The sequence below is a fragment of the Lycium barbarum genome, chromosome 5 (assembly GCF_019175385.1).
Source record: "Lycium barbarum isolate Lr01 chromosome 5, ASM1917538v2, whole genome shotgun sequence".
Taxonomy (NCBI): Eukaryota; Viridiplantae; Streptophyta; class Magnoliopsida; order Solanales; family Solanaceae; genus Lycium; species Lycium barbarum.
This window is the reverse complement of record NC_083341.1, coordinates 21,800,828-21,816,158: the sequence shown is the minus strand read 5'-3', so window position 1 is coordinate 21,816,158 and position 15,331 is coordinate 21,800,828. Positions and strand designations below refer to the sequence as shown.

Genomic DNA, 15,331 nt, shown 5'->3' with positions numbered 1-15,331 from the left:
TTAACCCTTCACTTAAACGCTTCTCTTATTAATAATTTTGTACAAAAAAAGTAAACTTAGCTTTCATAAATGATAAATATATACAAAAGAAGATTAAATTATTTTCTTTAAACGCCTCTTGTTGCTTAAAAATGTGAGAATTTGAAAAGTTGCAATGAATATATGTATATTTCTGAATCAATTCATTTAAACTATTCAATATCATGATCAGATTTAACTTCCGAAAAGTTTTAGGGTGATTTTAAAGACTATCAATTCAACCATTAATGCATTTTATTGCTATTCTTCATCATGTTAATTATGTTGCCAATCCCCAAATGCCGCAGCAAGTGGCTTCTGAATTTTGGAATAGACAGGATCAATTGATCCGCAGTGCTTTAGTCGCGTCTTTATCCTCCGAGGTAGTTCTGTTGGTTCTTTCAGCGGACACCTCTTATGATGTGTGGACCACCTTGCATAATACTTATGCAAGACCTTCTCGTGCTAGACTCTTGGGTCTAAAGGAATCTCTTGCTCAAGCCACGAAAGGTTCACAATCCATGTCGTCTTATCTTCAACATATCAAGCAATTGGTTACTACACTTAATTCTGCTGGAGCGGCGCTTACCATGGACGATATAACTCTTCATGTGATCCATGGTTTGCCATCTGAATATCGAGGGATCTGTGATTCTCTCCGCACCCGTGACTCACCTATCAGTTTTGATGAACTTCACGAGAAGTTATGTGACTATGAGGCATATCTTGTCCGCCAGAGTACTGCCTCTTCAATGCTAGTCACTGCCAACTTTGTTGCCAAGAGTAACTCAAACAACCTCCGAAACAACAAAATAATCGGTAGTCCACTTCTCAGTACCAAAATGTTTCCAATAACCGTAACAATCAGACAACAAATTCATGACAGAGCAACAGACAAAGTACTCGAGTGATATGTCAATATTGTGACAAACCCGGGCACGTTGTTAAACAGTGCCAAAAACCGCAGGCAGATTTTCCATGGTTTATGCAGGCAGTTTCCTCAACGGGATCTTTCGGGACTTCAAATTCAACAGGCAACTCTCAACCATGGGCCAACTTTGTCTCATCTTCCACCGGCTCCGTTGATTGGTTGGTTGATTCGGGTGCATCTCACCATGTTACTAGTGACCTCCAGAATCTGTCACTCCATTCTGATTATGATGGTGATAATGTGATGATTGGTGATGGTAAAGCTTTGAATGTGACACACAGTGGTTCCACTACTCTCAATACCTTTACTCGTCCTCTTCACCTCTCTAACGTTCTTTGTGTTCCAAAAATAAAAAAGAATTTAATCTCTGTTTATCAATTGTGCAATCAGAACAATGTTTCTGTTGAATTCTCACCTTCTTCATTTGTTGTGAAGGACTATCGCACGGAGGCGCCTCTGGTAGCGGGGGAACCTAGATATGGAGTTTATGAGTGGCCTATCAAATCCAACTCCATGACATCCACCACTTCATCAAGCTCAGCATATGCTGTTCATCTCTCATTGGTCTCAACTTGGCATTGTCGTCTCAGTCATCCGTCTTCTCCTGTTTTGCGTCAAATTTTTAGTTACTTGGAAATTCCTACCAACTCTGTTTCCTCTACTTTTTTTTGTAATTCATGCAAGTGTAATAAAATGCATAAAACTCCATTTGCAATTTCTTCAATAAAATCTTCCTCTCCATTAGAGATGATATACTCTGATGTGTGGGGGGTCCTGCTCCAATTCCGTCTATCGATGGTTTTCAGTACTATCTCATTTTTGTTGATCACTTTACCAAGTATGTTTGGTTATTCCCCATGAAAAAGAAATCTGAGGTTTCCCAAATTTTTCCAAAATTTAAGATCATAGTTGAAAAGTTTTTCAACAGATCCATTGTTTCCTTTTACTCGGATAATGGTGGTAGGTTCATTCATCTTCGAGAATTCTTTGCTTCCAATGGGATCTCTCATTTCTTGACTCCTCCTCATACACCTGAACACAATGGTACTGCTGAACGTCGTCATCGACACATTGTGGAAACAGGTATTACCCTTCTTCATGTGGCCAAACTTCCTTAATCTTTTTGGTCCTTTGCTTTCCAGACAGCTGTCTATCTTATCAATCGGATGCCCACTCCTTTGCTTCATAACGAGTCGCCATATTTTCGTATATTTGGTAGTGCTCCAAATTATCAAAAGCTCCGAGTCTTTGGCTGTCTACGTTATCCATGGTTGCGTCCTTATTCTCAAAATAAATTAGAGCCTCGTTCGAGACCGTGTGTCTGTCACGACCCAACCCCATAGGCCGTGACTAGTGCCCGATCTGAGCACCCGAACACATCTATCAAATGCTATCTCAAATTTTATCAAACGCATTCAAGTATATAGCGGAAGCCGACAAGGCTATATTTCAAAGTTAGATAATTTCCAGAAAAATTTCGGCAGAGTTTCCTTTGTTTTACAGGCTATCCAAAATAACCCTGCGCACAGAAAATACCAACAAAAGACCACACAGGGCCAACGAAGCAACATTTAAACATATGCGGACCGGCCGCCGCGGCGAATGAGATCGCCCAAACACAACATATACACGCATTTGTACAGAAAGACCCCAACCCACAAACATGTCCACAGACCTCTAAACAGACCGACAGAATCATATGACGGGACAGGGCCCCGTCGTACCCCTGAGTGACGTACATTTATACAATAGCAGGAGACTGTACCAAAAATATAGGCTCCGGATAAGAGAGCGCCTCAGAATAGCAGAATAAGATCCTAAGCGGGCGGATCAGCGAACCTGTCGTATGTACCTGCGCGGCATGAAAATGCAGCCCCCGAAGAAAGGGGGTCAGTACGAAATATGTACTGAATATGTAAAGCCTGAATTACAGAAACAAAATCATAACTGGTACAGAACGTACAGAAAAAGTGAGTAGAAAATCCAAAGTATCAAATACATATTTTCAAAACATGCGGAGTGTGTACAGAAACATATGTCATATCAAATCCGACCCCTGCCAAGGGACTCGGCAGACAGAACGTGGCCACCCTCCCGACGCTGGTGCCACAACACAGAAGAATCAGAATAGAGGCATAACCCCGTAACATAGTATATCATATCAGATGGCCATAGCAAATCATATCAGAACATGTGTACATGGCACAACATACTCCACAAACCCATGTACACGTATACCTGCCCCCTCACATCGAGGCACGGCGAACAATGCAGAGGATTACGCTTGACAACATATCCTGGCCCGGGCTCAGTGTGGGATGTCACACCCCTTTTTAACCCGGGAGGTTAAAATTAGAAGTATGACGTATTGGAGATTCCTGTTTTTGTTTGTTTTAAGGAGTCGCCACCTAATTATTTATGGTGAATTAGGACACCTAAAGTTCATTAAAGTTATTTTCTAGAGTTAGCATTATTGTAAAGTCTGCGAAACTTAAGATTCTAGGTAAGGGTTCAATTAGTCTAAAGGGAAGGTATTAGGCACCCTTTAAGAGCCATTAACAATGGTTGACCGACAGGACTTATGATTAGTTAGGTTAAGTGTAAATAGTATTATAGGATAGAAAATAGCTTTGTAAATATGGCTAAAGTTGTAAATAGCCATGTAAGAATGCTATTTAAAACAGGACTTGTAAAAAAATAATAATTTGTATAAAAGAGTACTTCTAATGCTATTTTGAAAACACGACTTATAAACGTTGTTAAGGTTTTAAACGAAAGTACAATAGTATTGTTTAAAATAATACTTGTGGAAAACATAATATTTTGCGTAAAAGAAGATTCTAAATGTTTAAATGAGACTTAAAAGATATTGCTAAAGCCTTAAATGAAAATATAGTAATGTTATTCAAAAATAGGATTTGTAGAAGGTAATAAATTTATATAAAAGAATATTTCTGAGGAGATTCGACAAACGCGAATTTGAAGATGATATTGTATGAATAGTGTGATATAAAAATCTAGACTTATATTTTCTTTTCTTTTTGTAAAATGGGATGTAAAACAAAGGAGTGAATTTCTTTCTCTTTTTATTAATTCTTACTTAACCATATTCAACTAAAGAAAATGTGTAATTGAATAGATCGTGAAAACGCTTATAAAGTCTAATCAGATTCTTATTTTTGTATGTTAGTGACGTTTTGGAATTATGAGATAGTAAGAATGAAAAAATGATTTCTTTAACCCAAAAGTATGTAGTCATATTATTTGTAAATCAATTACTCAAACAAATTTTATAGATACTATAAATAGTTTGAAACATAAATAGAAGTGAATATAGTTTGTGTAATTAGCTACCCTTTACTAAACTAAAATCCTTAATGTTATTAACGTTTATCTAAATTAGCAAACACAATGTTAATCATACCATACACGTTAAATGCACATAATAAAAAAAAATAGAGGAATAGGAATGATGCAAATGGGCTCAGCCCATTAAAGAATGCTGCTGTCCGCTACTGTTGCTGTTCACACTGATTGGGCTTTGGCCCAAATTTTATTTCCTTGTTTGGCTGTAGGTTGGCTGACTTGAAGAGGAGAGTCGTGTTGGGCTTTTAGCCCGACGTCAAAATGTGGGAGGAGATGACGAGTCCCTTGGACTCGTATGCGATAGTCATGCATTAAAACGAAAGAGAACAATTAGTATACGGTCAATAAAAACAAAGTTAGACGTGTAAAATATAGATCAAAACAAATCAACCAATTATGTATACACTGTATATACTTTAGTATATCTTATATATATATTCATAAGGGTGTAGAGAAAGTCAATATTTTAGCTACTCAAAGTACTTAATGTATATAAAAGATATTTAGCCTACAGGAGACTAAATTACATACAGAATTACCTCGCCGAAATCGAACCAAACATGCCTATTAGGACTATTGGACATCCAATTACATTTTAAGAGATGTTTCAGAATCATTGAGGCCAAAATATACTTAAGCCATGTTGAGATAGACTTAACAAAACTCAGTTCATATCATAATTTGGAACTGGATACACGTTAAAAAGGGTGTCTAAAATAATAAACCAACTCATAAGATCCTATTACTTCATTGTCCAAACTGACTTCACACGGCAGACAAATTTTATATAAGCCCTCTGAATGTCATTTTCACGATATAGCATTGGGCTTCTGATTTTCTGCCTCACACAGGAAAGGTATTAGGCAAAATACTATAGCAGTCTTTACCTATCATTTCAAATTGCATTTTTTTTTGTTACAGATACACTTGGTGCATATTATAACTAAACTATGAGTTGAATTCCAGTATCAGTTTACCTTCTATAAAGCAAAATTCATTAAGGGATAAGAAATAAACGAAGACATGAAATACTATTAGTTAATACACCTACTGATTAAAGTTTATGAATCTGGCCCAAAAATCTTTGTGCCCATATAAGACAAATTAGGTACACAGTAAAGCTACAAACCAACAAAGGGTACACTATGACTGAGGAACAAACGTTCTAGGCAAACATGGATAGATTTTTTTAAAAAAATTTAAACAGCTACGGGCACACATTTGCAGCTTATTTCATGCCTTAAACATAACAGAACAGGAGAAAAGGAAAGGAATAACAACCAGAGGTGATCAGACACGGGGAGAGAATAATAATGAATACAAAGTATGACATGTTAAGCATGTATCAGCTGCACATAGATCTTGCTTGATTCCTATTGAGTTCACGACATGTTGATGTCAACATATAATCATCATAGAGATGCATTTCATAATCCTAAATTAAACCAACAGCATTCTATTCTAAATAAAAGTCAAACACAAGAGACACTCAGGACACAATCTTTCCAAATTGATACCAATATGCTTTCGTCAACCAATTTAAAAAGAAAAAAAAAAGCGGGGGGCATAATGGGAAAGCACAAACAGAAAAGATATTGACTGGAGCAGGGACTGAACTAACTCAGTCAAACGCATACTAAGCACCCAAAAAAAAACGATCAGATTCAGAATAACGCAACACCTTTGATGGATTTAAAACTCTCATGAACTCATTAAGAGGGCGGACAATTAGATACTTATAAATCAATGACCAAAATATGCTTAGGAAATACACCAATGGTGGGATTAGGCCAATAGGAATAAGCACGGACAAACTGCGCAATAGAGTATTCTTGTTGTCGAATTCTTATATGCAACATCTAAACCCCACAACGAACCCTGGATACAGTCATATTATATTACTAACACATAACAGAGACTATTAAAACTAGCATAGGTATTGACCGATTTATTTTCATGAATTTTCTATAAACAAACACTCGGATAGGATTGGTATCCTGCCTGAGATGTGCTCATCTTCATATAAGCACGCTAATCAAACTGAAAATACAACTAGATCTAATACGTGATTGCTAATAGAACTGAGCACAGAACGCCGATTGAGACCACATTGAATCAGCAGCCAACATCAACATGTGGCATATTCATTCTATCATATCCGAATCCAAATAAATTAAATATATAACAGAATACATTATTCAAGACAAATAGAGCAAAAGAGGGACAGTAACGTTCTGTTTTAAATCAACCACACAATATACCTAAAATATACACACTGCGGCGTGTGTATCAGATGTATGTCGAATGTATATGCCCTTCTTACTTTGGATAAACCACTGTATATCCTATGTATATTCAACTTTAAGTAGGTTTTAAATTCTGGAAATTCAGTCTAAACATCCAAATCACAGTATACGTCTTTCAAACTTATTTTGGCGATTAACTTTCTATCCTAACAGCTCCCAAACATCAACAAACGATACAACAACAAAGAAAATATATAACTACTAAAGATGACAGAATAAATTAACTTCTTAACCAAAGCAGAAATTAAAGGCTACAGGCGATAAATGGGTCGAAGTTTACCTTTTTTGTGCGCAGTGAAGTGGGGATCGACGAGGTCTCGAATCTACACTCGAACGCGACGAACTCGAAATCGATTAAAGAAACTAAAGTTTTAAACAGAAAATGAAAGGAAAATAGAGTAATTGTTCGCTGTCTTTGTTGATTAAAACTTGTGTTTTGTGAGGTTTTCGTTTTCAGCCCCCCTCCTTCCTTTTGTTCCCTGATTCAACTAGGATTATTTATAGGGTTTTGATTCATAGAGAGGAGCGGTGGTGATGATGAAAGGGAAAGAGAGGAGCGTGAGGAGTGGGTTCGTCCGTGAGTGGAGGAGCGTAAGGTAGGGTCGGGAGTGGGGAGCGGCGGCGATGAAAAAAAAAGGGAAAAAGAAAGAGAGGTAGGGTAGAAAGGAGGGAGGCGGCTGAAGTGGAGGAGTGGGGTCGTCGGTGTTGAGTGGGGAGGAGCGGGTGAGGAGCGTGGGAGAGAAGGGAATGAGTTGCGGCTGAAAGAGGAAGAGAAAGAGAGAGAGATGAGCTGAGGGAGAAAAAGAAAGAGGGATTAGGGATTTAAGATTTGGGCCGGACCCGGGTCGAGTAAAAAATAGAATTGGGCTGGCCCATTAATTTAAATATGGGTTGAAAATGTGGGTTGGGTATAGAAATGTGGGTTGTTTGTTTTGGGTAGGAAATAATATTGTATTTGTATTTTAAGCCATTAATTTGCTAAAAATATTGGTCCTTCCTCCGCTATTTTAATTATTTCCGGGCTTCTAATTTAGTAACTAGTACAATATTTATTATGTGAAGATAAATAGTAATTAGTATATAGAAAGTAAGGATTTACAAAGTGTTGTCTTGTAATTAATTTAACGATCCCAAACCCGAAAGTGAAATGACGATAAACATTTAAAATTTGTGATAAATTAATACTTGTAATGTTAAAATAAAAGTAGCGAATATAAATAGCAGTGAAAATAAAGTATCTAGCTCGTCAATAAATTTAGACGTCCGAGTGAATAAAATTAAATAAAGGAGGGACAAAATTGGGTGTCAACATGGGAAACATTGGGTCATCCACGAATAGAGTAGCGAGAAACTAAATGCAGTTAAAATATCATAAATATTTTCAGAGACTCGATGAGGCATATCAATGACAAACCAATTCAATGAAGTCAGACAGGATCATAATAAGTGAGTTTCGGATGTCATAATGAATTACAGAAGCATAACCTTTCTGAAGTCGTTCCGAGTGCCAAAACAATTTATAAGACTTAATGAATTATTTAAAACAATTTTTGTTTAGTAGTTAAAAGAGTAGTCAGAACATTTCTTTCCAAAAACTGCTCGAAAACGAGCCTTAAGTACAATAAGGGTAAAACCGGGACTAGTGGGCCCACCTTGGGACAAGCAAGGCGGTGGGCTCAAATTACGCATTTTAGGCTTATGGGGTCACCTACGAAGGTTCTACGGACATTTTATAACTTTTCATAAAGTTTGGGGAAGGTTTGCATAATTTTCAAGAAAGCATACAAAAAAAGGTTCAATTCTATTGAATGAAAGAGGGATATTTTCAAATGCGGATTCCGATGAGCAGAATATTTTTCGAGGCTCGAATCCGATCCTAGTACACCTAGGACATGCCAAAAGAAGAAAAGGGATAGCTTTACATACCTCGAACGCACTTCCAAGATAACCAATCTAAAGCTAATCCAAATCTACGCCTCGGGCTCCCCAAGGTCTACAATTACGCCAACGAATACCAATCATTAGCTAAGGGCACTTAAGCCATTCATTCCAAACTAATCATTAAATTCTACAGAAAATTCGGCAGCACTTCCCCTGTAAATAGGCCATCCCGAGAATTTATCTCGCTCAAAATCAACAACAACAACCACAATAACCAACCTAGTAACATTGATAACCAATTCGAAAGGCAAAATAATAATAGTAACTCTCTTTTACATCATTCAACAACTTTCATAAATTCAACTCGACGACTTACCTTCAAGCCAACATCGATGCTTATATATTTAAATACTAACCCGAATCCATACCAACAATACTTAAAGACATTCTAAGCAATTCATACAACATTTCCAACAATCCAAAAAATTTCCCTTCCTTTCCACATAATGTAACTCTTCCATTCTAACTTCACACCCTCCAACTAATATCAACATTTTTCCATATTCATTAACTAACTCAAGATTACCCAAACATATTTCAATAACATTTTAAACAATATCCAAGGGTTCGAACCATTCCGCCCATTTCCATATTCCATTCGAAACTTCTACAATTGCAACGAAACTACCAAATCGCATTGTTTTCCTTCCAAATTCATTAATAACAACCATAGTTCACATTTAGCATCTTACTTTCATAATTGCATAAAAATTATATAAAAATCACATAAAACAGTCCATTAACTCCTTAAATCAACTCCTACACGGCTTCAACACAACCATATACAAAATTCCATAATTTTCATTCCTTTCAAACACACTACATCATTCAAACCATCCTTAATACATGTACAAGAAATTCAAACATTACTTCACATAAGCCCTTCACACGGCTAACTTTAAATTTCAACAACATTCAATACCAACATGCACCATTTTATACATATTCACAATGCATCCAACTCATTCTAAATGTAAAAGAAATAACCAATTCTTACCTTGGATACTTGACCCCAATTTGTGTCTTAAATCTTTATACTTGTTCTTGCTTTTCCACCTCTATCTCCTTGTCTTCTCCTTAGAATTTTATTAAGCTACAAACTGATTTTTTTTTTTTTTTTTAAAAACCTCAATCTGGCCGTGAGAAGTCATGCATATGCTTTCTTGTTCTTGAAAGTTGATATCCAACAAATGCATTGGAAAATGCCATTTGCACTTTGCCTTATTCTATGTATATGGTTTCCCACCATGTTACACGTACACCCCCACTTAATGATTCAATATTCCACCTTGTCTTGTAAATTTTCAGATTTGATTCCCCTTTTTTTTTTTTTTTTTTTGGGTGGGGCCCACATGGCCCTTTAAGCTTAATTAATTAATGAGGTGATTTAAATTTTAATCCCACTTAATAATCTAATCATAGTTAATTTACCCCTAATCTCCAATAATATCTTTATACCAATAAAATTCATACACAATTTATGTTTTAATTAAAATTGAAAATTAACGATTTCTATTTCGTATCCGAAAATAATTCCGCCTTTAACTTGAGTCGATTTTCTTGCGGATAACTCGTCATATAAATGTACGGGGTATAACAGTGTCTTTGTGGGATACTCCACTAATTAAAGTGCCTACAAGTGTTTTGATCCCTCCACATCTAAGATATTCATTTCTCGACATGTCGATTTCGTCGAGCATGAGTTTCCTTTCTCTACTCTGGCTTCTTTGGCTTCTCGCCCTATAGAAGAAACACTTTCGACATGGGCTCCTCATTTTGTTGTTCCTACTGTCTCCTCTTCTGCAACTAAATCAGCCCCTTTGACGGTCACTCATTCTGTCGATAGAAGTTCTCCATGCTGCTTGACGTCACCAACTAATGGTCATTCATCAGATGAGTTAATGGGAATTTCATCAGGACATGAGTCATCACCAAGTGTATGTACCAACCCAAGTCCCATTAGTGCATCTCCATTAGTATCTACTCCCTCACCTGCTACTGTCCAAACCACAAGGCAACTACAAACTGAAACTGGGAATGCTTCTTCAACTAGTCAAAGCACCATTATCACACGTCAAACCACTCAATCCCAACCTATTCCACCTTCTCACTCCATGATCACCCGCTCTAAAAATAATATTCACAAACCTGTCAACAAACTTTGCCTCTCCACTCAAATCACCAACAAATCCTCTCCGTCTCATACTTTTGCTTCTTCCCACAAACCTGGACCAAAGAATGTTGCCCAAGCTCTTAAAGACCCGGACTGGAAATCTGCTATGATGAAGGAATATAATGCCTTGAAATAACAGGGGACATGGACACTTGTTCCAAGATCAGAGGACATGGACACTTGTTCCAAGATCAGAGTCACAGAATTTAATTGGGTACAAGTGGATTTTTCGGGTAAAGCAAAATTCAGATGGAACCTTAAACAAATATAAAGCGCGATTAGTTGCTAAAGGATTCACTCAGCGGCCAGGTATTGACCACATTGAAACATTTTCTCCCGTGGCTAAACATACTACAGTTCGAGTTATTTTATCTCTTGCTGTTAGTAAAGATTGGAGCTTATGCCAATTGGATGTTAATAATGCCTTTCTTCATGGGCATTTAACGGAGGATGTATACATGGCACAACCACAAGGCTTTGTTGATCCTACTAGGCCTGATTATGTATGTAAACTTCGTAAGGCTTTATTTGGTCTCAAACAGGCGCCACGTGCTTGGTATTCAGAATTACGGGATTATCTTCTTTCTTTGAATTTTGCAGTATCTCAGTCTGATCATTGCCTATTTATTTATTCTAAGCTTGATGTTATCATATAATTGGTGGTCTATGTCGATGATCTGATTGTGACAGGGAATAATCAGAAGGCAATTGATATTTTTATTGCTAAGCTTGGCAAGCGGTTTTCAATAAAAGACTTGGGGCAGCTTGCTTTTTTTTTTTTTTTTTTGGGTGTTCAATGTTAGAATTATTTAGTATATGTGGACTTAACATTAACTTATTATTACGTTTTGGCAAAACGGACTGAATGTTAATAGTTGGTGGATAAGACAGAGGTCGTTTATTTTATGTGGATTCCATGACGGGCCCTTGTCGTTTCATGTAATAGGTGTGGTCTGGCAATAGTGTAGGCCTGTTGTAGACTGGTGAGCCTGTAATGGAGAGGCCCACTAGGTTAAGGCTTTTAAGCCTATAAATATGAGGCTAGGTCCCCTCTCCTAGCTTACCCTAAAACGTATTCCCATAAAAGTGTCAGTCGTTGTAAGCTTAAGGAGAGGAAGACTCAGCCTAGTTCGTCTTCAATTTTGCGTTGCTATGGCGGACAAAGGTACGCACCTTCTTTTCGCGTATTATATTACTTTATAGGTGTTCTTAATCTATGTGATTATTGTAGTCATGTTTCTTGTTGAATACAATTACACTTGGCATCAGAGCTTTATCACATAGATTTAGAACCCTAGTAATCGTTTATGAGACGAGACGAATAGTTGAAAATACTAAAGTTAACGCAATCTGTATCGCGGCCTCGAAACTAAAATCTGTAACGAAGTCTGTTTTTAGATTCTGTTTTGATTGCTCCATACATACACTATATTATTCTATTAAAATAATCCCGGTGAATCAAGTTCAAAGTTGATTTCAGTTATGGGGTCCTAATTAGCAGTGTTTGCTTAACACGCCGTGCTTCCGCTGGTGATGACAATCTAATAACGTACAGTTATTTATGTATCCTCCATTGACTGAGAATTTGTGAAATTAGAGACCTTGATTTTAGAGTTTTTCTTTATGAATCTGGGTATATAATAAATTATTATTTTTATCTTTGAGATATCCTTGTGTATGTTTTCAAATTGACGTAGTCTTCTTGGATTTTGGTTCATCCTTATTTTTTGAACAAAGGAATCATATTTAATAAATGGGTCTAAATGTCTTTAGATTTTAAATTTATAATATCAATCTCTATACTACTGAAGGGTAAAGCTACTGGAACGTAAATATGAACCTTCGAGAAATTCCAAACATATTGTTTTTAGATGCCTCACTGTAATTAAAATTTCGATTGGCTTAAAATCATTTTTTTTTTCGTTCTTATTCTTTTATATGTAAGTGCATCTATGAAAGTTCTGACAACAAGACTTATTGGTGTAAGTCTTAACCATGATTACTAAGGGTACATGTTGAAACACTTCAAACAATTACTGTGAATATATATGTCGTATCATCTGTGTTAAGCAATGGCATGTGTAATCCCTGAGATTGAATTTGTTTTGTGCATTGAGATAAGTAGCGTACACCAAAGTGACCTATTTGCTTCAGTTTATAAGACTTGTTTAATCCGTTTTGAGGGATATCACTGAGTTAGAACATACAATGGCCTGCCCAAAGGGGGTTTATTGTGTATTTTAATTTGGTGTTGTGATGAGACCCATTATGTGAAAATATTTTAATTTAGTGAATTTGTCTGCCCAAAGGGGATAGTTTTCTAATATTGAAATATTTTCTTGCCCTGCCCAAAGGGGGGCTACTTGTTGATGCTGCGGGACTCATCGTTGTGATAAATTATTGACCTTATGCCTTGCTGTTCTAATAAACCCATTCATGTTGTGTTGTGTACAGTTACGATTTCTATGAACAACAATAATGCTGAAGTTGTGGTCCTGTCGGGCTCCAACTTTAAGAGATGGAAGGAAGATCTTGAATTTGCTTTAGGCATGGCTGACATAGATCAGGCTTTGCGTGAAAATGAGCCACCAGCTCTTACTGACTCTAGCACTGCTGCTCAAAAGGAACATTATGCTAGGTGGGAGAGATCTAATAGGCTATGCATCCTTGCCTTTAAGAGATCAATTGCTGAGCACCTCAAGAGTGGCTTGCCTGAAACCACCAATGCTAAGAAATTTCTTGCCCAAGTTGAAGAAAGGTACCTTGTATCCAATAAGGCTGAGACCGGAGATCTAATGAGTAAACTCGCGGGGATAAAGTATGACAATTCTGGGGGGGTTAGAGATCATATACTTAAGATGGTCCACATCCAGTCGAAACTAAAAGCTCTTGACATAACTCTTCCTGATCCTTATATTGTTCACTCTGCACTTAACTCCTTACCTGCTGAGTTTAGCCAAATGAAAACTGCCTATAATACTCAAAATGAAGCTTGGTCAATCAATGACCTTATCTCTAAATGTGTTGTTGAAGAAGAGAAAATTAGAAGAGAGAAGGGTCAGATAGCCTTGTTTGTTTCCCATGATTCCAAAGCTAGCTCTAGTAAGGGGCCTAGGAAGTTTCAAAGATCTAATAATCATACTTTTAAGAAGGGTCAGGACACCAAAAGACATGGTAAAGATCAGACCGAATATCCTGGGGTTAATAACGCGGTTTTTAAGAAAAATAATAATTGCTTCTTTTGTAAGAAACCTGGTCACAAGCAAAGAGATTGTGTCAAATTCCATGCCTGGATAAAAAAGAAGGAGTCAAAAGAAGGTAATCATCTTGCTCTTGTTTGTTTTGAGTCACACTTAGTAGATGTCCCCATTAATTCTTGGTGGTTTGACAGTGCGGCTACTGCCCATGTTGCCATTTCCTTGCAGGGGTTCACAAACAAAAGGAAGCCAAAGGAAACGGAGTCAAAAATTAGAGTCGCCACAGATGTCCAAGTTGAAGTAGAGTTTATAGGAACAGTAGTTTTAGACTTAGAAACTGGTTTTAAACTTGTTCTGGAAAACACTTTTTATGTACCGTCTTTCAGACGGAATTTGATTTCTCTTCCTCTTTTAGATAGAGTTGGTTTTGGTTTTAGTTCTCTCAATGGAAAAGTTAATTTGCTTCTGAACTCTGAAGTTGTTGGTCGTGGAATGCTATCTGATGGTTTATTTAAAATTTCCTTGGCTTCTGATGTTGAATACAACTCTTTTAATTCTGAGATTGTTGGATCTAAACGTCCTTTTTTAAATGAAAAGTCAGGTATGTTGTGGCATAGGCGTTTGGGTCATATCTCTAATGACAGAGTTGATAGATTAGTCAAGTCCAATATTTTACCTTCTCTTAATTTCGGGGACATAGGAACATGTATTGATTGTATTAGAGGAAAGTTGACTAAAACAAGAAAAAAAGGTGCTACTCGTAGTTCTGATTTGCTGGAAATTATTCACACAGACATAAGTGGTCCATATTCTACAACAATCTGTGGTTCTAGTTATTTCATCACCTTCATTGATGACTTTTCTCGGTATGGTTATGTCTTTCTTATTAAAGAAATATCTGATTCTCTTGAAAAATTCAAAGTGTTCAAAACTGAAGTAGAGAAACAACTGGGAAAGGTCATTAAGATAGTGAGGTCTGATCGTGGGGGTGAGTACTATGGTAGACACACCGAGGCTGGGCAAAATATGGGACCTTTTGCCAAATATCTGCAAGATTGTGGCATAGTTACTCAGTATACCATGCCTGGTAGTCCTGAACAAAATGGTGTAGCTGAAAGGCGAAACCGTACTTTAAAAGACATGATGAGAAGTATGATGAGTAGATCTAACTTACCTGGTTTCCTATGGGGTGAATCCATTAAAACAGCCGTGTACATCCTTAACCGTGTTCCTTCCAAGTCAGTTCCTAAAACACCTTTTGAGTTGTGGACAAATAGAAAACCTAGCCTAAACCATTTTCGAGTTTGGGGTTGCCCTGCTGAGGTGAGAATTTATAACCCTTCTGAGAAGAAAACTGAACCTAGAACCTCGCGTTGTTTTTTCATTGGTTATCCAGCTC

General features: G+C 37.0%; 1 protein-coding gene across 1 annotated transcript; it reads left to right on the top strand.

Moving 5' to 3' along the window:
• Window positions 1–13,012: 13,012 nt before the first annotated feature.
• Window positions 13,013–14,402, top strand: LOC132640706 (uncharacterized). The gene is made up of 2 exons (XM_060357431.1): window positions 13,013–14,053; window positions 14,161–14,402. Exons 1-2 carry the CDS (start codon window positions 13,144–13,146, stop codon window positions 14,205–14,207), a joined length of 957 nt encoding a protein of 318 aa, XP_060213414.1. The 5' UTR covers window positions 13,013–13,143; the 3' UTR covers window positions 14,208–14,402.
• The last annotated feature ends 929 nt before the right edge of the window (window positions 14,403–15,331 follow it).